This window comes from Bos grunniens, chromosome 12, assembly GCF_055505025.1.
Source record: "Bos grunniens cultivar Pamir isolate PY7600 chromosome 12, Bosgru_T2T1.0, whole genome shotgun sequence".
Taxonomy (NCBI): domain Eukaryota; kingdom Metazoa; phylum Chordata; class Mammalia; order Artiodactyla; family Bovidae; genus Bos; species Bos grunniens.
Genome location: NC_141176.1, coordinates 54025826 through 54048196, shown reverse-complemented (window position 1 = coordinate 54048196; position 22371 = coordinate 54025826). Strand labels below are relative to the sequence as shown.

General features: G+C 46.6%; 2 protein-coding genes and 1 pseudogene across 4 annotated transcripts in view; 2 read left to right on the top strand and 1 right to left on the bottom strand.

Moving 5' to 3' along the window:
* OBI1 (ORC ubiquitin ligase 1) overlaps positions 1-9276 on the top strand; it is a 44914-nt gene extending 35638 nt beyond the window's left edge. For both annotated transcript variants that reach the window (XM_086328603.1, XM_086328604.1), the window contains one exon: positions 6523-9276. In XM_086328603.1, coding sequence (XP_086184729.1) covers positions 6523-8038 — 1516 coding nt within the window. In that variant the 3' untranslated portion in view covers positions 8039-9276. The remainder of the gene's footprint in view (positions 1-6522) is intronic.
* A 3873-nt stretch (positions 9277-13149) lies between these two features.
* On the bottom strand, positions 13150-18573 carry LOC147361780 (uncharacterized; annotated as a pseudogene). The gene is made up of 6 exons (XR_015137561.1): positions 18344-18573; positions 15335-15391; positions 14827-15007; positions 14350-14569; positions 13944-14034; positions 13150-13778 (listed from the first exon to the last, which is right to left on the bottom strand). The product of XR_015137561.1 is annotated as an uncharacterized LOC147361780 (transcript).
* Positions 18574-18932: 359 nt separating this feature from the next.
* Positions 18933-22040, top strand: POU4F1 (POU class 4 homeobox 1). Its single transcript, XM_086328605.1, has 2 exons — positions 18933-19199; positions 19894-22040. Exons 1-2 carry the CDS (start codon positions 19077-19079, stop codon positions 21034-21036), a joined length of 1266 nt encoding a protein of 421 aa, XP_086184731.1. The 5' UTR covers positions 18933-19076; the 3' UTR covers positions 21037-22040.
* Positions 22041-22371: the final 331 nt, after the last annotated feature.

The following is a 22371-nucleotide window of genomic DNA, read 5'->3' as shown; positions in this document are numbered from 1 at the left end:
TTGCAGACTTAAGGAATCTCCAGCTCACACATCATGCTTTATGAGAATATACTGAGGGAAGGGAACAATAGAAAGTTTTGTTCTCCTGAAGCTCTACCTTTCCTCCATGTTTAAAGTGAAGAAGATACTTGCCTGATATCTCTGCAAGTCAGGGGATGAGAAGGTATGCAACTGCAGCTATGTAGCCAGGCAGCACTACAATAAAATTTGCTCTATGACTGGGTCATTTTTTCTTAGGTATGTGTAATAGTTCTCTAAAAACCAATTGCTGAGACTCACTTAAGTTTACTTGGTTTTCCCACATACCAAGCATTACTTTAGTACAGGTAATCCTCACTTTCCATGTTGTACAGAACCATAAAAATGACCACTGAACCTAAAACCATGCAAAGCAATCTTAATAATCAGTGAGAAAAATCACATTGTTCTATAAACTTTAATACTTTTATCAAAACATTGAATCTCTATAAATGTATATAAAGATGAAAAAATAGTAAAACTGATATCTATTTACTACTTAATATTTATATAGTACAATGAATTATATATAGAAGCATTGAGAATTGGAATGTCATTTCTTTATTGAAAACTTATGGATAATAATTTGAATTGTGCTTGCCTTCTTATCATATAGCTTATGATAATAAAGGCAGTAATTTTTCTGACACTTCAACAAATTGTCATATTCCTAAGTTTGCATCAGTAAGTTTGCCTTTCCCAGTTCCTCTGGCTTACCTAGGTTTTCTTCAATAGCAACAGTTTCAGCATTCCTACAGTCAGCTATTCTTCTCTATATTTCCGTTTGATTCTAACTTTACTACTAGCATCACCAACTCAATGGACATGAGTTTGAGCAAGTTCCAGGAGTTGGTGATGGACAGGGAAGCCTGGTGTGCTGAAGTCCATGGGGTCGCAAAGAGTCAGACACAGCTGAGCAGCTCAATTGACTGACTGACTGACTACTAGCATTAATCACTTTACGATTTGTTTGCTACATCTCATCTTTGTTGGCCAGTTTTGTGTTTTGAGTTTCCATTTCTGTAAAAATGTCATGTCACAGCACAGCTCTGTTTTATTGTCTGTGTGTGAAGTGGGTAACACGTGCACAGTCACTTTCAAACTTGGAGAGAAATGACCCGATTGGTCACAGATTGGCTGGATCACAAACGCTGGCCCAGATCCAAAGCTTGCTTTTACTTTGTTTCACTCTTAGCTCAGGTGCCAAGTTAGGAAAAGATATAAAATCAAAGGTACCTGAGGCAGAGGGGCTCACTTCCCCAGAGCCTCTCTTGTTCCTCAAGAAGATGTTTCTGAAATTTGGTGGTCTTGGCAACCTACTGGGCTTGCTGCATTAATCCGTTTTGTTCAGACTACCATGGAGAACTAGAGAGGCAAAGTCACTCACTCAAGTTTCACAGCTCGTTAATGGCCACAGAGCTCTAGAGGTTCATTCATTTCACACCTGGTTCTGGCATTTATTCTTTTACCATATTTACTTCTTCTCACCCCTTCAAACACATTCTTTTCCTCCTTTGTGATGAGCTATGAGAAAATTTGGTCTTGGGACTTTTTCATTATTAGAGATGCCCTTATTCTAGTTATAATACCGCAGAGGTCAAACCAGTAGGACTTTCGTTTCTCTTACTTCTAGTAGGGACAGGAACACTCTTGTACCTCTGTTGTTTTTTGGAGAGGAGAGCCCTCAGCCAGAATGTGTACATCAGTTAACGCTGCAAGAGGGAAAATCCCTTAAACTACTTAGATTCTAGCAAAACATACTTCTGATATCAGATGCAGCTCCCAAACTGCTTTCTGTTTTCTCTGACGTAATGAAGCCTTTGGCCATCACCGCTGCTTTGAAAATCAAAGCCTTTGGTCTCTAATGGAATGTTTATAAAAATACTCTATTTTGAAATTTGCTCAGGAAAAGGAAGTATGGTAAATGATTTTAGAAATCCCTTTTAGAAATCCCTCTAGCTTGCCTTGGCATTGATTCATTTAATGTTATGTACTCTGGAAATATCTGGAATTAGAGAATAAGGAAGTATTAAAACCCAAGTTAAATAAGCTCTTATCCTCATTGTTTTCTTCCATGGAAGTATAGCATCAGTTATGCATCTCTAATTGTTATTCTGTATGAGCAAGTAAACTGTCTTTTGCCAAATTTAATATCAGTATCTAGGGTAAGCTAAGGAGAAGGCGATGGCACCCCACTCCAGTGTTCTTGCCTGGAGAATCCCAGGGACAGGGGAGCCTGGTGGGCTGCCATCTGTGGGGTCGCACAGAGTCGGACACGACTGAAGCAACTTAGCAGCAGCAGCAGCAGCAGCAGCAGGGTAAGCTAAAAATATGTCAGAAGTCTCATGTGTTTTCATTCTCTTCCTAAGGTGAAAGTGGAAAGTTATTTTAAATGGAGTATAGAACAGCAAGCCTGTATAATAAGAACCCTACTGGTATTTCATTCTCTTGCTTTTCTTGGTGTCAGTAGAAAAAAAAGGAAATAAACAGTCAGATATATGGAACATTTAGTTTACTAATACAGTGACTCACAATACATGTAAAAGAGGCCCAAGGACCTATGGTGTTGGCTCTGTCTTGATGTAAAGCATTAATGTATCTTAAAGTAAGAAAATAACATTTATTCAAGAAATATTTAATGAGAAACTACTGTGACCAAGGAGTGTTCTAGGGAGCTAACCATGATTCCTGCTTTCCTGGGGCTTATATTCTAATGAGAAAGAGAGACAGAAAACAGATAAACTACATGGATCAATTAATTTAGTTGATCAGTTCATTGACTTAAATCTTTTGGTTTGCCCACCAGCCCAGGGTCTTTATTAACATGGAAAAAAGGTCTGACTATTCAAAGTATTATGAAGTATTGAAGTAGAACTTTGGAGAATTGAGGGCAGTGACCTTTTAGAAAACAGCAGCTCCATCAGTGACTCCTGGTTGCTTGTCCCTCTCAGATGTGCTTTGTTGCTGGCCTCTGTTGTTAGTTCTCATGCACTTTGGCTTTCTCTCCAAAGTAATACAAAAAATACACTTAGGCTATCATTTTGACTTCAACTCAGAACATTTGTTAACTAACTTTTTAAAAAAACATAATAATAACAAATGAGGGGCATCATCAAATATAGCATCATAAAATGACATTATATCTGAATTTCAGGCTAAAACCTAGAATCAGATCAGATCAGCTCAGTCACTCAGTCGTGTCCGACTCTTTGCGACCCCATGAATCGCAGCACGCCAGGCCTCCCTGTCCCTCACCAACTCCCGAAGTTAGAATAAGAAGCTGCTAATATTTTGGGAAACATTCCTTATTTGTCACTACTGAGTCCCCAAGGACATCCTATGGGAATAGCTGATTTACTATCTAGTAAAATTATTTGATTTTAAATCAAATAATGATTTAAAATCAAATAATTTTGATTTGATTTTTTTTCCTTATCTGAGGATCAGTTCAGTTGCTCAGTTGTGTCCAATGTGACCCCATGGACTGCAGCACACCAGGCTTCCCTGTCCATCACCAACTCTCGGAGCTTACTCAAACTCATGTCCATTGAGTCAGTGATGCCATCCAACCATCTCATCCTCTATTGTCCCCTTCTCCTCCCACCTTCATTCTTTCCCAGCATCAAGGTCTTTTCAAATGACTCAGTTCTTTGCATCAGGTGGCCAAAGTATTGGAGTTTCAGCTTCAGTCCTTCCAATGAATATTCAGCACTAATTTCCTTTAGGATGAACTGGTTGGATCTCCTTACTGTCCAAGGGACTTTCAAGAGTCTTCTCCAACACCATGGTTCAAAAGCATCAATTCTTCAGCACTCAGCTTTCTTTATAGTCCAACTCTCAGATCTATACATGACTGTTGGAAAAACCATACCTTTGACTACATGGACCTTTGTTGGCAAAGTTATGTCTCTGCTTCTTAACATGCTTTCTAGGTTGGGCATAACTTTCCTTTCAAGGAGCAAGCATCCTTTAGTTTCATGGCTGCAGTGATTTTGGAGCCCCCAAAAATAAAGTCCGTCACTGTTTCCATGTCTATTTGCCATGAAGTGATGGGACTGGATGCCATGATCTTAGTTTTCTGAATGTTGAGTTTTAAGCCAACTTTTTTACTCTCCTGTTTCACTTTCATCAAGAGGCTCTTTAGTTCTTCGCTTTCTGCTGTAAGTGTGGTGTCATCTGCATGTCTGAGGTTATTGATATTTCATCTGAGGATAGTTTTATTATTAAAGTTGCATAAGAAAAAAGAAGTTTTATCTTGGTAAGCAAATTTAAGACTGTCACTTTTGCTGTTTGCATTAACTAAACATGCTGCACAGTTTATCTGTTAAAAAATATGTGGGTTTGATTATGCCAGAGTAGTTACAGTCAGGAACTCACAGTTTTGTTTTGTTTTTTTAGCTCTTTGACTAAGCTGTGCAGGGTATTTGGACCCTGACCAGGGATTGAACCCATACCTTCTGCATTGAAAGTATAGTCTTAATTAGCCACTAGACAACCAGGCAAGTCCCCAAACCCCACAAATATTTTTGCTGAATGAACTTAAAGATCTTTATTCACCTTTTAAAATTCTCTTACAGAAACTGCCGCTCTGTCAAATACCACCTTTACAAACCAAAATTATTTTTCTTTGGCTAAGAAGGAAAACCACCCATCATTGATTTAACCAAATACTCGTAATCGTAAACTTTGTCTTTAAAACAAGGAGGCTACTTATTGTAGTTGCTTTTATTTTTGTTATGGTGCCTGCTTGATTTTTAGAAGTTGAAGGGAGTATGCTCTTTTTTAGGAGTTCAGTTAATTGCAGGGAATAGATGAATATTCAGCAACCTGTCTTTTAAGGCCCTTTCTAATCCTGAGATTTTATGAGTCTATATTTACCTTTGCCCTTATTCTTATCCCTTAGTATAAGAGCAGGAATCATGTTAGGGGAGAATTGGGGAATGAATTGGGCTTTAGTTTAGGAGGAGTTGATGGGTGCTGAGTGGGAGTCATAGAACATACAGTGGTTGACTCAAAGAGGTACTGCTGCTGCTGCTGCTAAGTCACTTCAGTCGTGTCCGACTCTGTGCGACCCCATACACGGCAGCCCACCAGGCTCCCCCGTCCCTGGGATTCTCCAGGCAAGAACACTGGAGTGGGTTGCCATTTCCTTCTCCAATGCACGAAAGTGAAAAGTGAAAGTGAAGTTGCTCAGTTACTGTTGACTCCCTCTCCTTTTTTTTTTTTTTTTTAATACTTAGTACATTGTATTAATTTTAATTATTTTTGTAATTAGGGAAAAAAAGAAAGAAAAATATAAACCCATAGATTAAAACAAGTTTTAAAAATCACCTTCTCAAGTACCTTGCTCCAAACAGACAATCCCTGAATTCTTTAAGATGTATCTCTATTTAAGTCGTTGGAAAAAATGATTAATAAAAAGCCTTTTAAAATGCTTTTGTGGAGAGAAGTTATTTTTCATGGGATTAGAATATAAAACCTATGTTTATTGACTCCTATGAAGCAGTTTCCTGAAAGATGGGATTTTCCTTGGTGGCCAGATCAGATAGAATTTATGGTAGATATTTTATGTCCCTTGGAGCTGGACATTCCTACCAATGATTTTATCATCAGCTCCAAATATACCACCAGCCATACATTTGGTACTCAAAAACTGCTTTCTGAGCCAAACCCAGTATTCATTCTTAAGGAAATAGTGAACACAAGATAATCCCAAGTGAGAGGAGTGAATTATTGTTGTGTTCTTTTTCTTATACTTTTCAGAAAATCTGAAAATGTTTATTGTGTATTACATTGGAACCTCAAGCACTGACTTTGTATCTCAAAGTTAGAAGAAATGAGATTGATGTCCCACACGGTTGTAAAATGCCAAAAATAAGTAGAGCTGAAATGAGTTAAAGCCCAGTATTCAGAAAGGCCAAGTGAAAACTTCAGATCAAGGGTAGATGTAATTGAAAGGGTCCAAATAAGTATTTAAAACCACTCCCTGCTGGAACTGCTAAGATTTCTGAATTTCAAATTGGTATTTTATGTTTGACAAGGTGACATTGTATAAGAAATGTATTGTAAAACACTGCTGTACGATAGGAAAATGATTGAATGTAAATATTTCAAGATGTGGACCACTGTTCAAATGTTATCATAAATCTTTGCCATTGTTTTAGGGTATAACTCTTCATGCATATATGAGCTGAATTGACAGTGCCAGCACTTGGGGAGGGAAATCATCAGCAAGTTTCCGCCTCATTGTCAGCACTAGCGTGATTTGACCACAGAAGTATCCTATTAGGTCTTTCCTGTTATTATCATATGCTTGTAATTACATCAATGGGGGAACCCTCTTTTGAAGATACTATATCTGTCCTTGCTCTTATCCTCTTCATTGAGCAGTCTGAAATGTCACTGTTACATGAAATTAGGATGGGTGGGGACAGTTTGCATTCTTAAACTTTAGAAAGAAGAAAGCTTAAACTGTAAAGTTAACTATCCTTCCATTCCTTGCAGGTTTGGAAGGTTTACAGTAGCTGCTCTGCAGTCCAAAGTAGAGCAGTATGAACGTGAAACCAATCGTCTCAAGAAAGCGCTGGAACGAAGCGATAAATATATAGAGGAACTGGAGTCTCAAATTACACAGCTGAAGAATTCAAGTGACGAGAAGGAAGCGATGAATGCCATTTGTCAGAGAGCACTTTCTACAGACGGCAAGGGGAGCAAAGGCACCGAGGAGGATATGGCATCCAAGAACCAAGGTGATGGTGCCAGAAAGCAGCTTGGCTCAGCCACTTCGAGTTCTCACCTGGCAAAACCTTCTAGCAGTTCTGTCAGGCAGGAAGGCACCAGCAAAACAGAACCAAATTGTTCTAAGAACCAAGACCTGTATCAGAAGCGAGTGGAAACAATGCTCACTGTGACAGATACAAGTATGGATACCTATCTGGAAAGAGAATGGGGAAATAAGCCAAGTGACTGCATGCCCTACAAAGATGAAGAACTCTACGATCTACCAGCTTCCTGTGCTCCTTTGTCCCTTAGCTGTCTTCAGCTCAATACGCCAGATAATAGAGAGAGCTCTGTAGTCAAAGCAGGAGGTTCTAAAAAGCAGTCAAACCATCTCAGAAAATTGATGTTTGATGAGTTCTGTGATTCTCCAAATGTGTGTAATAAAGATTCTTCAGAAGATGATAGAAGTGAGAGTGAAAAGAAATCAGAGTGTTTTACTTCCCCGAAGACAGGGTTTTGGGATTGTTGTTCCACAAGCTATGCCCCCAGCTTGGACTTTGAAAACTCAGAGGAGAACACAATAGCAAATTGTGTTGGAGAAATTTCTTCAAAACTGAGTGAGAAACCAGGTTCGTGTTTATCCAAGAGGTTGAATTCCCTCCGCTCTTTTGAAATGAATCGGACAAGAACATCCAGCGAAGCATCAATGGATGCAGCTTACCTTGACAAAATCTCGGAGCTGGATTCAATGATGTCAGAGTCAGACAACAGCAAGAGCCCCTGTAATAACGGTTTTAAGTCGCTGGACTTGGATGGGTTATCAAAGTCATCTCAGTGCAGTGAATTCCTTGAGGAAACAGATAAGTTGGAAGAAAGAACTAAACCAAACCTTTCTAAAGGTTCTCTAACTACTGATCAGTTGGAAAATGGAAATGAATGGAAACCCAATTCTTTTTTTCTCCTCTCTCCATCTGACCAAGAAATGAATGAAGATTTTTCACTCCATTCCAGTTCGAACCCAGGAACCAATGAAATCAAACCACCAAGTTGTTTGTTTCAAACTGAGTTTTCCCAGGGTGTTTTGTTAAGCAGTACAAACCGGCTATTTGAAGATCAGAGGTTTGGGTCATCTTTGTTTAAGATGTCCTCAGAGATGCCTGGTCTTCATACCCACCTTCAGTCTCCTTGGTCTACTTCTTTTGTGCCTGAAAAAAGGAATAAAAATGTGAATCAATCAGCAAAAAGAAAAATCCAGAGCAGCCTTTCCAATGCCAGCCCATCAAAAGCAACTAAAAGTTGACAATGTCATTTATGTTTTTGTCCTGAGAGGAATATAAGGTTTTAAAGTTACTTTTTTTCCCCCTCATAAAAGCTCTGTACAATTTTGAATTGATAATCTTTAGTCAGGTGTCAAGTCAGAATGGTGGATTAGCCTGTACCCTGGATACTTTTGTTCATTTTGAAGAGTTTAGTCTTTCATTTTCATTTAGGGATCTTTTTGACCAGAGAAGTTAGGGAGAGGGTTCCTTTTGTGTCTGGTTTGGGTATATTCTGTTTTCTTGAATCTTGATTCATCTATTCGGATACAATGACCTATTAGTAAGCCTCAGTTATCTTCAGAATTTGGATTTCTTAAATAAAAGCTTTGGTGCAGTCTAAATACTGTTCATAAGACAGTTTTCTTTAAAGCTTCCTAGGGTGGAAATTATTTTTCCTGCCCCTTTTTATTTATGTTTAGTGATAGTCTAACTTTTATTCACGGAGAAGGCGATGGCACCCCTGTTCAAGGCCACGATGGAGAAACAGCACTCAAACCTTAGTCCAGTACTCACTGGCTTTTTTTTTTTTTAGGTTTTACATAAATGTTTGCATTTTTAACAATGTGTTTTGTCCAGTTTTTGTGAAAATGTGTTGCTAGTAAGAGAGAATGCATTTTGTTTTATGTCTGGTAGCTTTCATTCTTTTATCTTTTTGTGTGTGTTGAAAGTCAGAAATTTGCCTACTTTAGCAAGAAGTTAGGGAACAGTTGGGTTTGGAGAAGATTAAACATGGTAGCTTTTCATTATTTCAGATACACAGGTGCAAAAGCACTCATTGCCAAGTTCTTGATCCACTTATGTCCCAGGGGAGCTTTCTTTGGCGTGGTAAAGTTCTTGTTTGCATGTTACTGTTCTTTATGGAAACTCTGTATGCATGGTAGCAGTCTTGCTTGCACTGTTTTACTTACTTAAGAAAAAGAAGTTTCAGTTGGCTAAAAGATTATCTTTTATGTAGGACAGAAAAAAGATGGTTTTTCATGAAGAGTGTTGAGAGGAGGGTGAGAATAGGTGAGCTAAGCACAATTTTTAATTTAGGTTCTTAAAAGGTATATTCTAAACATGTTTGGTATGCCCGGATAGGCCTTTAAAAATGGTTTGTATGTTAATGACTTGTTTATCTAATGTGCACTGAACATTTTACATTAATACTGTACTGTTTTACATTAATACTGCATGCTTTTCTATGTGAACTGAATAAAGGATGTCATAAACACTGTAATCCTTGATGTTGTCCCATGTTGAATTAGCCTACAAAGACCAGTACAACTTAGCATTTTTTATTGTATTGCTCTTATTATACAGGGGTTGGCAAACTGTGGCCAGTGGTCCCAGTTCTGGCCTGTGCCTGTTTTTGTGAAAGGCCTGTGAACCAAAAATGTCTTATACATTTTTAATGTTTTTTTTTTTTTTAAATAAAAGAACTTTGGAAATAAAAAAAAATCCAAAGAATATTTCATAACACAGGAAAATGATATGAGGTTTAAATCTCAATATTTCTAGACAAAGTCTTGTTAGAACACAGCTACATGTTTTACATTTTATCTGATAGGACTGCTTTAGCACTGGTAGAGCAGAGCTGAATAGTTGCAGCAGAGACCTTATGGCCCACAAAGCCTAAAATATTTACTATTTGGCCTTCTACAGAGAAATTTGCTGACCTTTGTTATAATTGACTCAGGATTCAATGAAACCATAGAAGTATAAAAAAATCATTTTTATGAGTTGGAAAATCATGACCTCTGCTTTTAGAAGTAATAAGAACCGCCCCTCCCCCCACACACAAAAGGCTTACTGTAAAGTATAATTTTTGTTCTATCATATTTTTTCTAATAAGTATTTGTGCATGACTTTGTCTTTCTGATAGTCTTCACGTTAATGGATAAACTTTCATAGATACTGCCATTTAAATATCTTTGACAATGTGGATATGCATTTGAAATTATATTAAATGTAGAAATCTAAAATCTTTCTGAATAGAGTAAACTTGGGGGTAAACCTCACTCTAATTCTGTCTGTAATTTTTTTATTTTTCACCATGAGTGTGTTAGTTTTTAATACAAACTGACACTGTGTCATGGAAATGCAGAGTGTGTAGCCTAATTGACTAATGCCTAATGGGGGTGAGGGTGTCTCTCTTGGGCTGGAGTGTTTCCCAGCTGCTTCAGAAACACTGCTTCATCCTCTCCAAAACACTATCTCATGTATCATATTAAAATAACCTGACATTACTCAATTAAAGGAAATAATCGGAAGGATTTGATTTTAATGACACTTTTGTACTCCTAACCTCTTTACCATAATTTCAAATGTCATGACAGATATGGTAGTCTCATTTTGTTTAGTCACTCAGTCACGTCCAACTCTTTTACAACCCCATGGACTGTAGCCCACCAGGCTCCTCTGTCCATGGGATTTTTCAGGCAAGAATACGGGAGTAGGTTGCCATTTCTTCTCCAAGGGAACTTCCTGACCCACAGATTGAACCCGAGCCTCCTGCGTTGACAGACGGATTCTGTACCACTGAGCCGCCAGGGAGGCCCAGTCCCATTTTAAAATATATCTATTGTATATACACACTCAAAACAAACAAAACCTACCTTTTACTGATACCAAGTACTCTGCTAGCCTCTGTCTTCTGTAATCTTTTCAAACTCTGTGAGCCAAGAATTTTCTCCAGCTTACCAATAAGTGAATTGAGAATTAGTGATCACACAGCTAGAATGGGCTTAGAACCCTGTCCTGGAGCTGGGCCTCAGACTCCAGAGCTTATAGTCTTCATCCCTCAAGCATCAGATGCACGGGAGCTCACATTTGCAGGCCAAAGGATGAGTGGATTTGAAATTTCCAAGGATTCTTTTTAAAGTAGTATTTTGGAAGTATTAGCATGTTTCTTTTCAAGTAGCATTTAATTCCTGCCTGTGCCCTGGATCTAAGGCTGCTCCTAAATGGAAGCTCAGTGATGGGGATTGTGTGTGTGCCACTTTTAAGTTTATAAAGATTCACATTAACTCTGACATTTAGATGAATTTCAAAATAGCACTAAGGCTATGTTTGAAAAAGATGTGCAAGTGGTAAAGGGAAAAGACACATCACTTCATGTCCTTATAAAAACTACCTTTTGACTGCTCATCTCTTTAAAATGCTATGGCTAAGCAAATGTGGCAAGATGCTAGGTATTTTTTTGACATGACCTTTAGTGTTTATCTTTTAATTTTTAAAATCTCCATCCCATCCAAAATTATATGTCTTTTTCCTGTTTTAATGGATCAACTGAGACCTAAAATGGCAGACATTAAGATATATAGCCCCTTAATATCAAATCTGCTGTGTGTTCTTATAAACTCATATTTACACTGGTTTGAAACCTCTAATGGTACCGCTGAACAAGGGAAGAAATTTGGTCTTGATTCTTAAGCTGTTTCAGGAACTTGTTTCTATATACTTGAATGGTATTCAATTATTCAAAGTGTAATTCATGCACTAGAATTTTCCCCCCTCATTTTTGTACCTGTGAATGACGTAAGTAGAGAACAGTTTTATTTCATGGAGTTTGGCCTTTTAGATTAGAAGGGTTTCCTGAGGCCTCATAAGAAGGTCTCTGTTCCTATTCTAGGGAGTCCTACCACAGTCTTTGCCTATCATGATGTAACCCGATCCTTTTAATAATACTTGGCAGAGAGAAAACCTTTTAAGCAATGATCTCAGAGTGCATAGTGAACATTTATTGCCTAATTCTCGGAACCCCACTCAGAGAGGAAGCATCTATTAAGTTGCAGTTTTCTTTTAAGAACCCATCTGAAGCTTAGGCTTGGTTGATCAGTCTGTTATGACAGAGGCAGTCTAGAATGCCTTTGAAGCTCCACTTCTTGAAACTAAGTACATTCCTAGGTCTGCTTTGTCTTAACAGGGAGTTGCTGCTGCTGCTGCTAAGCCGCTTCAGTTGTATCCGACTCTGTGCGACCCCACAGACGGCAGCTCACCAGGCTCCCCGTCCCTGGGATTCTCCAGGCAAGAACACTGGAGTGGGTTGCCATTTCCTTCTCCAATGCACGAAAGTGAAAAGTGAAAGTGAAGTCGCTCAGTCATATCCGACTCCTAGCGACCCCATGGACTGCAGCCTACCAGGCCCCTCCATCCATGGGATTTTCCAGGCAAGAGTACTGGAGTGGGTTGCCATTGCCTTCTCCGTAACAGGAAGTAGATCCTCTCTAATGTTAGTTGGATTACCCAAATGTGTAGAAGTGTGCGCCTAGTGTGACACATAATTTGAGGATGTAAAGATCCAATACCCCAAGGAAAGGATTTCACATAGGAATATACCAAAGAGAACCTAGGTCTGGCTCACTCTAATTCTTATATAACATTGGTGAGTACAAAAGTGTCTGCGCCGGGGATAGCCTGGAGCAGAGAGGAAACCTGGTGGCTTCCGAAGTGCTGTTTGTATTGGGTCTTTTAAGGATGGATGAGAGTTTGATGCAGAAGAGAACATCTACTTCTGCGTGTGTATCCGCTATCCTGCAAGTGGGCGCCTATTTCTCAGACGTCTCAAAAGAGGTGCTGAAGAAACCCTAATAGGGCTCCTGATGGACAAAGGCTTCCCGATTGCTTCAGCCTGCGCTGTCAAGTTTGGCTTTGGTCCGCCTCCTCTGCGCGTCCCCTGGGACTCCAGGCTCGCCCTCGCCGCCAGAACCGGCGGCCTGCCGGCGAGACTGTGACTCCCTGGGCACTGGAAGGCTCAGGAGGTGGCAGGGCTGGGCCATCATCTGTCCATTAAGCCGAGGCTTGGCGCTCCGAGGGCCGCAAGGCGCGACCTCGCTTCACTCACCGGGTCATCTTTGTGCTGGGGGTGGGGAGGTGAGGTCTGGCCCGTCTGTCTGGGCTTCGATCCCGCTTTCTTTCCTCTGGTTCCGGCGAACCCCTCCTTCCCGGATTCTCGAAGCCAGTGACGCTCCCCCACCTCCCCCAGGTTCCCGGGACTACAGACCTGCCCGCGCCCCTCCAGCTCGAGTTTCCCGCGCTCTTGAGGGCGCTCTCAGAGGCTCCCGTTCAGGATCCACCCAAAGAAGGGACACGCGCTGAGGATTCCTTTCATTTTATTACTACTCGCGAAACCTGGCGATTAAGACGCGAAACCAACAAAGAGTTTTCTTTCCACCTTAACCTTGCACACAATCCTTTAACAAATTAATTAATCCTAATGAATTAACACTTCATTTATTTAAACGCGCTACAGTCCATGAATTAAATTTTCATGCAGTGATTAAAGACTGTTAAAATATGCATGATTTCGTTAAAATTTTATAATAAATCAGGGCAATGTGTTACATGACAAGGCAACTATTTCCCAGTCCCTCGCAAGGGGCTTTGATTTGTGCAGGCAGCGGGGAGGAGGGGCGGCTGACGACGGCGCGGGCGAGCGTTGGAGCCGGGCGGCAGGACCCAGCGCCGCACCTCGGCGTGCGCACTCCGCTTAGCGCTCTGCTCCGCGGCGTTGGGACCCTCCTGGGAATCCCGCTCCTGCAATCAGAGCCGAGCCTGCGGAGTGCGATGGGCGCTCGTCTCTCCGTCCCCGGAACTGCACTCGCCGGGGGCTGGGGTCCTCCGGTTTTCTTTAGCTTGCGCGAGCGCGCGTTCGGGTAGGAGCGCTGCGCCGGCGGCTCTCCGGGGACAGGAAGGCGACACAACTTCCATCTCGTCGCGTGGGGTCAGGGAAGCGGGTGTCTACTGTAGAGTTGATGGGTTCGTTGCTGTTCTTAACCAGGAGACCTCGAAGCCCCTTCTCTGACCAGCGCGATCTCCCTTTTCGGAAGGGGCCGGGGCGGGGGAGGTCTGCTTCCCTTAGGACCTAAACCCCAGGGGCCCTGTGACCAAGCTTAGTGGTCCCACCCTTGTCACTCGGAGAGCGAAACTGGTTCTGGCAACTAGCGGGAGGGGAAAGCCGGCCCCTGTCAGGACGGAGACGCGGTCATGCATCATCCTTAGGGCTTTCACAAGGTAGGTGGGTTTAAGTCCACCGAGGGGTTAGGGTGGAGGTATATATACATGGATATCTACAAATGTAACGGCTAAGAGTAATAATGACCAGCAGTGAACTTTACTGCCTCATCACCCAGGTCGCAAGTGTATCAAGAGAGTGGGGTGGTCGCAATGTTCCCAACGGACGTTGCCTTTGAATTAAACGGCCAGAGGAATGAAAGCAGTGGGTTATCCATCGGCTTCCTCGAGAACCTCCGCCGCGGGTCCTAGCCCGGAGCTTTACAGGAGTTGATCATCACGGGCCTCAATAACTCACCCACGGCCTTTTGGGACCGAGCGAGACAAGCGGCCTGGGTGCAGGTGGGAGACGAGGTAGAAAAGGAAGGAAGAGGCCTTCGGGAAATCTACATGCTCTCGCAACGAGAGCCTGGCTATGGACTTGCGCCTTGAGCTGAGCTGGGCCTCGGGGGTGGCACAGGACTGGGCAACCGCCCAGGACCGCCTGGCTGGCAGAGCGGGCCGGGCGGGCCAGAAGGCTGGGCCGGGATGCGCGAGGGGTAGAGAGGCCCTGGGTCAGAGCAGCCCAGGCTTGGCGCTCGCACCGCCGCCCGGAGGGGAAGCAAAAGTCCGGCAAGAGTCCCTCCTCTGTCCCACCCTTCGAACAGACGGTGTCGGAGGGGGAGGGGGTCTGAGGCCCAAGTGCATTCCCTCCTCCAAGGACCGATCCCGACCCCCCAGTTCTAGGCCTGCCACTTCCCTGCTGACCAGTTCAGCCTCATCGCTGAAGACAAGCCAGGAGGCCTCGGAAGCCGGCCAACTCCGGGTTCTGGTGACTTCCCCCGGCGCAGGGCGCTGGCTGCGCGGTGAATGGGCCGAGTTTCTGGGCAGGAGCCCAGCGGAAACGGGGCGCCCCTGATCTGCGAGGAGCAGAGCTCCCTCTGGGGGCGCCCGGGCTTGCAGGTTGGCCCAGCTCCCTGGGTTTGGGCAAGAACGTGGGGTCCGACCTCCTCCCCTTGTACACACACAATCTCCACTCCAGTGGACATCCCTCAGGACCGCCCCCGCCCCCATCCCCGTCCCTGGACGTGGATTAATAAATCGGGTTCAACCCCGGGGCGGGGGGCGGGGGGGAGGTGGGGGGAGGTAGGGGCAGATTGTCCCCGCGCTCCTCTGGAGAGAGAAAGGCTGCCCCGCGGGTGGCAGCTGTGGAGTGTGTGGGGAGGGGGTGGTCAAAGGCGGGGGGCATTCACCCCCCGGCCCGTTGCGCTGCTTCTCTCCCGCCGGTCTTCACTCCCACCTACCAACGTCTGCTCTGAGCTGGAGAAAGAGGCGCTGCCAAAGGAAACGTGAAGTGGGGCCTGCCAAAGAAGGAGGAGAAAATTAATTAATGAGGGAAAGAAATGTGTCTCTGATCCAGATGATAGACTCCCTGTCCCTGGGGGCAGAAATTCCTTGGAAATCAATAGCTGTGCATTCATTACCTCCCTCTTGATAAAATGCAAAGCTATGAGATGGGGGAGGAGGGAATCTGTGCTGGTCATTAAACAGGAAAAAAAAAAAAACCCTGCCCAGAATTCTATGCCAGGGCTCTGACCCCATGTGGATATCACTAGTTCAGGCACGGGCCATCCAGTTACTGCACTCGCCAAACCTGGAAAACAAAGCAGTGACGTGGATGGACTGAGCCCCAGTTGGCCACCCTTTCTTTTCACTGCCCTGGGGAAAGTAGGGAAAAGCTTGATAAGATCCAAGGAACTGCCTGCAGATCCACCACCATCTCCCACTCTCTAGCCTGAAACTGAGGCCCGGCAGGGAGGTGGCAGGTTAATTCTCCCAAGCATCATCCCCCACCAGCTCCCTGTCTTTGCACCTTGGTCTTGCCCTGGACCACAAAAAACACTCCATTCACCTGTGGCTACCCCACTCTCATAGGCTGCCTAGAGGGCAGATACCTGAATATTGTACTTCATTTAATCTCCAATGTCTTGCCCTGGCCAAGATGGGTACTCAGCAAGTATTTGAGGAAGGAAGGTAGGGTAGAAAGTAAATGAGGGAGGGATGAAATAAATGATTTCAGAGAAACAGCTGTCTGGAATCAAGATATCCAGCTCTACCTGAGGACAACAGGCCCTTCTGTTCGAATCTGCATTCCTTTTTAGGTAGAGAGGAGACCCCTTCAGTGATCTTCCCTTTGGCCCCCCTCCTCACTGCCCCCCACCCCAATGACCCTGGCTTGCTGAACTCCCTTTTGCTCCTGGCCCTTCCCATCTGCCTTCTCTTCCTTCTTACAGACATGTATTGTTCTATGGGGTATTTTCCTAAGTGCCAGGGTACACACAGATGTGCTCTAAATGGTCTTCCAATCCGTTACTGGGAGGGGTGGGTAGTGAGCTGGTAATTGTACCCAACCCTGGAGAAAAGTGAGATACTCTGGGCAAAGATCTGCCCCCCACCCCCAACTGGGCCAGTTCACTCAAGTGAACTAGGAACAGAGTCTCAACAAGATGGTGAACTCTTGCCCTCAGGCCAGGGACTTACTAGTGGGTTAGTTGGTACCCTCTCAAGAGTTGGAAGGTAAACTGAGATGGGCTTCGGGGACTCAGGTGCCACCACTGCCCCTCCCCTCCACCAACGCAGGATCCATGTCATGTGGCCCCAAAGCAGTGCTATTTGAATTTCTGTTTCCCCTGCACTCTTCGGGGTCCCTAAAAGCCACTGTTTCCCTGGGCGGGGGGCGGGGGGGGGGGCGGTGCGGGGGTTGCGGGGTGGGGAGACAGAATCTAGGCGCTCCTCTTCTGCGAGGCCCTTCCTCCACCCCACCTTCCCGCCCCCACCCCCGAAGGATAGCTCAGGGAACCGCCGCCGTAGGTGTCAGGAAGGATTAAGTTAAGCCTGGACACCCGGTGCGACGACTACCGTAGACTCACTCGCTCCCTCCAGCGATGTCCTGCTCGCCGTCCATTCCCCGTAGAGATAAAGTTGCATTTAGCAGTCCCAGGGGACAGCGTAATGGATGAAAACAAGGTTCTTTCTCACACTAGCAAGAGAGCATCCTTCTTACTCCCCTCTCGAGCTGCAAGGGGGTTGGGGAGAGGGAAAGGTAGAGGGAAAAGAAAAGAAAGAGAGGAAAAAAGCCCTGGTGACGCCTGTGGGCTGTTCTTGGGTTGTGAGTAGTGAATGGGTCCCCTAAACACGCTCGCGTTTATCCAAAGAGATCCACGCGAACGCAAATTAGGCTTATAGAAATGAATCTAATCTTTGGTGGAAATACAGATCTCCTTGGTGTGAGACAGACTGGAAAGATTATCTATCTGATCTCTGCCTCCCACAAGCAGCCCCTTGCCACTATCCAGCTCTCTCGCCGCAGATGCGATAACATCTGGGCTGTTATTATCACCCAGGGCAAGCGCTGAGTCCCTGGGGACTCGGGCACCTGAACTGGGTTCCCCGGGAGCCCCTTGATCTGTCTGCCACATAAGGGCCATATAGCAGGTTGGCTAATTGATTTATTCCTCTTACATTTTGATTTCACAATAATAAAATAAAAATAATTAAAGGTTGGAACAGAGCTTGAGTCCGGTTCTTTTAAAGTTATTTGAATTAATTTTTTAGTCATGCTTTTCTATAAACTGGCTTGATTCTGTCTCCTATTGAAGAAAAAAAATGTGTTTGTATATACATCTATTTATAGATAGATGCATAGAGAAAGAGGCAAACAATCCAACACGATGTAAGGGAAAATAAAGTTCTCTTCAATACCTTATCCCCTTTTCTCTGAAGCAATTTCCTTTTCCTGGAGTTTCCAACATGAAGTGTGTGTGTGAGTGTGTGTGTGTGTACGCTGAAGCGAGGTAAGGATCCCAACTACACCCTGTAAACTATTTTTCCTTTTGATTACAAGAAGCCTCAGATCACCCGGAGCTCGTTTGAAATGTGGGTTTGTACACGGTTAAAGCAGACAAATAATAAGAGAAATGCACAATTTCATTTCAACAGCCGTTGCCTGGTAGAAAGCACACGCTCCTTGTGGCTCCTAAGTGGCTGTCACTGTCGGTGCCTGATACAGTTATATTCGCAACAACAACAACGAAGTGTGCGGAGGAAATTAAATTATATGGAAATCAATACCAGCTGACTGCTTCAAACAAACGTCTGTCACCGCGATTATTCTCCAGGAACCTATTTATAAACCATGAAAAGAAACAGGTTCTTGCAGCAAAAGACAGCACCTTCTGCATTTCTGTGTTATTTATACTGTATACAGAGGAACGCGCGGGCATAATTTAACATACAAATGCTCAGTTGTATACATTATATAACAGCTTGTTAGACGTCCCCGAGAGGAGGTGTTCCCGAGTGATGCGCATATATTCAGGGCTAGCAATCTGGGTCCGGGCGTGGAGGAGGGAGGGAAACCACCTAGGGGCCAGCGAGCATCTTGTCTTTCTCCGCCTTGAAAGGTGCCTACCCTCAGACAATAGCTGGCCCTTTTGATCTTCTCCAGACCCGCGATGGGAAAGGTGAGGCGTGCAGTGCGCATGTCCGGGTAGCTACAGGTGCATCACCTGCGCTGTCCTAGCTGGTGGTCACTATAAGAGCGGCTCCCACGCGCCGGTCGCGGCCCGGCGAGCGCGCGCGCGCGCGCAGACGCACGGCGCCGCCGAGAGGGAGAGCGCGCGTCAGACAGACGGAGACAGCTGATGCCTGTCAGCGCGGCTGGCCCGCGAGCTCTCGCGAGAGCTCCCCGGACCGGCCGCGAGAATTGGGGCTCAGGTGTAAGAGGAGTGCATCCCGTCGGCGCACCGGGCTAGAGCTCGCGGAGAAGTGGGATCGCGAGGCCGGCGCGCAGCGATCTGCGCGGTCAAAAGGAGCGCAGGGCGAGAGCGGCGGCGGCAGAAGCATCAGCGGCCCCCGGCGCTTGCGCCGCCTCCGCGCCGCCAGTCGCCGCGGCTGCAGCCTCCGAAGGGAGGCCGGGGGAGCCGGCGTGCGCACTTTCCCGCGGACTTTCGGAGTGTTTGTGGATTTACATGCTAAGCCATCAAGATGATGTCCATGAACAGCAAGCAGCCTCACTTTGCCATGCACCCCACGCTCCCTGAGCACAAGTACCCGTCGCTGCACTCCAGCTCCGAGGCCATCCGGCGGGCCTGCCTGCCCACGCCGCCGGTAAGCGCCCCAAGCCCGCGGACCCGGCCCGCGCGCCCGCCCCCTTCCCGTCTCCGAGACGCTGCATGTCGGGTGCTGATGTGTGCACAGATCCCAGTGCGGGGATGCGCGGGCGGGGATTTTTAGAAGAATCCCGCTGCGAGGCAGGCTTTGTACCGTGGCGCTTAATGTCGGGTTCCCGTCGCCTCCGCCTCCGTGTCGGGCGCCGGCGATCGGAGTGGGGAGCGCTGGGGCCAGGTCTCTCGACTTCCCTCCACTTTCTCTGTTGATTTCATGCCTTGGAAAGGCGGTCTCTGTTCGTGTTCGGGTGCGTGACACGGGTCCCCGGCTGCGAGTTACATCTTCATTTCTTCTTCTTTCCCCCTCCTTTTTCGTCTTTCACGCCCGTCCCCGGAATGTGTCCCCATGTCCCTCTCTCCTCTGCATCTGCCCCCCTCTCCTCACACTCCTGTCCCTTCTCATCTGACCCCCTATCTCGTCCCCAATGTGTCCCTATTCTGTCTTTCCCGGTCTCCACTATCCCCACTCCCGTTGTTATTATTTTGGTTGCTTTGTGTGTTGCCTTTGGCTCGCTGTGCTTTCTGGCTTGTGTGGTTTTGTTTCGTGTTTTTGCTTTTTTTTTTTTTTTTTTGGTTTGTTTTGTGTGTGTGTGTGTTTTGTTTTGTTTTTTTGGTTTGGTTTGTGTCGCCTGCAGCTGCAGAGCAACCTCTTCGCCAGCCTAGACGAAACGCTGCTGGCGCGGGCCGAGGCGCTGGCGGCTGTGGACATCGCCGTGTCCCAAGGCAAGAGCCACCCGTTCAAGCCGGACGCCACGTACCACACGATGAACAGCGTGCCCTGTACGTCCACGTCCACCGTGCCGCTCGCGCACCACCACCACCACCACCACCACCACCAGGCGCTCGAGCCCGGCGACCTGCTGGATCACATCTCCTCGCCCTCGCTCGCGCTCATGGCCGGCGCGGGCGGCGCCAGCGCGGCGGGCGGCGGCACCCACGACGGCCCGGGGGGCGGCGGCCCGGGGGGCGGCGGCGGCGGTGGCCCTGGAGGCGGCGGCGGCGGCCCCGGGGGCGGCGGCGGCGGCGGCCCGGGGGGCGGCGGCGGGGGCCCGGGCGGCGGGCTGCTGGGCGGCTCGGCGCACCCGCACCCGCACATGCACGGCCTGGGCCACCTGTCGCACCCGGCGGCGGCGGCCGCCATGAACATGCCGTCGGGGCTGCCGCACCCGGGGCTGGTGGCGGCGGCGGCCCACCACGGCGCGGCGGCGGCGGCGGCGGCTGCAGCGGCCGGGCAGGTGGCGGCGGCGTCGGCGGCGGCTGCCGTGGTGGGCGCGGCGGGCCTGGCGTCCATCTGCGACTCGGACACGGACCCGCGCGAGCTCGAGGCGTTCGCCGAGCGCTTCAAGCAGCGGCGTATCAAGCTGGGCGTGACGCAGGCCGACGTGGGCTCGGCGTTGGCCAACCTCAAGATCCCCGGCGTGGGCTCACTCAGCCAGAGCACCATCTGCAGGTTCGAGTCTCTCACGCTCTCGCACAACAACATGATCGCGCTCAAGCCCATCCTGCAGGCGTGGCTGGAGGAGGCCGAGGGCGCGCAGCGGGAGAAAATGAACAAGCCCGAGCTCTTCAACGGCGGCGAGAAGAAGCGCAAGCGGACTTCCATCGCCGCGCCCGAGAAGCGCTCCCTTGAGGCCTACTTCGCCGTGCAGCCCCGGCCCTCGTCCGAGAAGATCGCCGCCATCGCCGAGAAACTGGACCTCAAAAAGAACGTGGTGCGGGTGTGGTTTTGCAACCAGAGACAGAAGCAGAAGCGGATGAAATTCTCCGCCACTTACTGAGGGGGGAGATGGGAGGGACCGGGCGGGGCAGAGCTGGGGGCATTTCGCCGGGAGGGGGGGCCTTCCCCGAGCCTGCTTACCACCATCACCCCCCCCCCCCGCCTCCCCCGGATTTAGAGCGGCCGTTATCCTGCTTGGATTTGAGGAGTCCCTCCTCGAGCGCTTCTTCTCCACCTCCCCTCTGCTCTCCCCGTCCTTACCCTCCCCAGCCTAAAGGACTGGGTGCCCAGTGTGTACGCGGGAGAGTAGGGTGGAGGTGAAGGGGGAGCACTTGGGGGAGGAGGAGTGGGGGGAAGGAAAGAGGAGACTGGAGAAGGGGTTTTGAGGAGCAGGATGGTTCTTGGGGTGAGGGTGGGGGGAGACGGGAAGGGTAGGGAAATGGACTGTTTTTGACCAGAGACACTTACCAGAATCTCCTGGGGACCAAGGAACAATGTACAATAAACCTACCAACCACCAAAAACTAGACAAATAAAGACAAACTAAAACAAAACAACAAAAGCAAAGAAAAAAATACTTTAGAAATGTAACTCCAGAGAGCCGTATTCTGCAGCTTCATTCCATCCCCCCCCCACAACCCTAAGGAAGAGAAAAAAAGAGCACCACCACCGCCCCAACCTTACGCACATGAACTGAGTCAAAGACCAAAAAAACCAAACGAACCCGAAGGTGAAATTCTGGGTAGCAAAGCTAGTTGTTCTGTCTCTGTGTTTAATGTTCTCTCTAAATCTTACACCCCATCCAAACCCTCTTTATTTTTTCTTTTTCAATAAGACTCCTCCGATGACTGCTGTCCATTGCCAGAAAGGAAGTGGGAGGCCAGCTGAAAGGAAGGAGGTGGGTGGGGGTAGTGGCTGCTTGTTTAGGTGAAGTCCAAGTTTTCCAGTGACCCAGCCTATATACTCCTGTGGCCTGATTGGTCGGTGAGGGTCTTTAGGGAGAGAGCTGACTAAGAAGCAGGATTTTAGAGGCTCTGAAATAAATATTTATTTAGGAAAATAAAACAATTGAAGCCAGGTTTTTCTCTTTCCATATGTGCTCTTATTGCTAAGATCTAGAAAACAGACCATTTCAAAATAAGCTTTTCCCTCCACTCATAGAACGTGCTTGCCCTTTCATTTATTTTTCTAAGTGGCTTATTTTAAACTGCTGTTTGTTTTTTTCTCTCTATTGATTCAAATAGATTGATGGGGTAGCAGACAGTAGGAGAGATACTCTGACCCATTTTCTCCACAGATCAAGACCCATCTTACTCTTCTAGGTCCCCTTCTCTTTTGGAGAACATGAAATCATTGAAATAGTGAGAAGTTTCTGCTTTCACTTGGAGCAGGACTT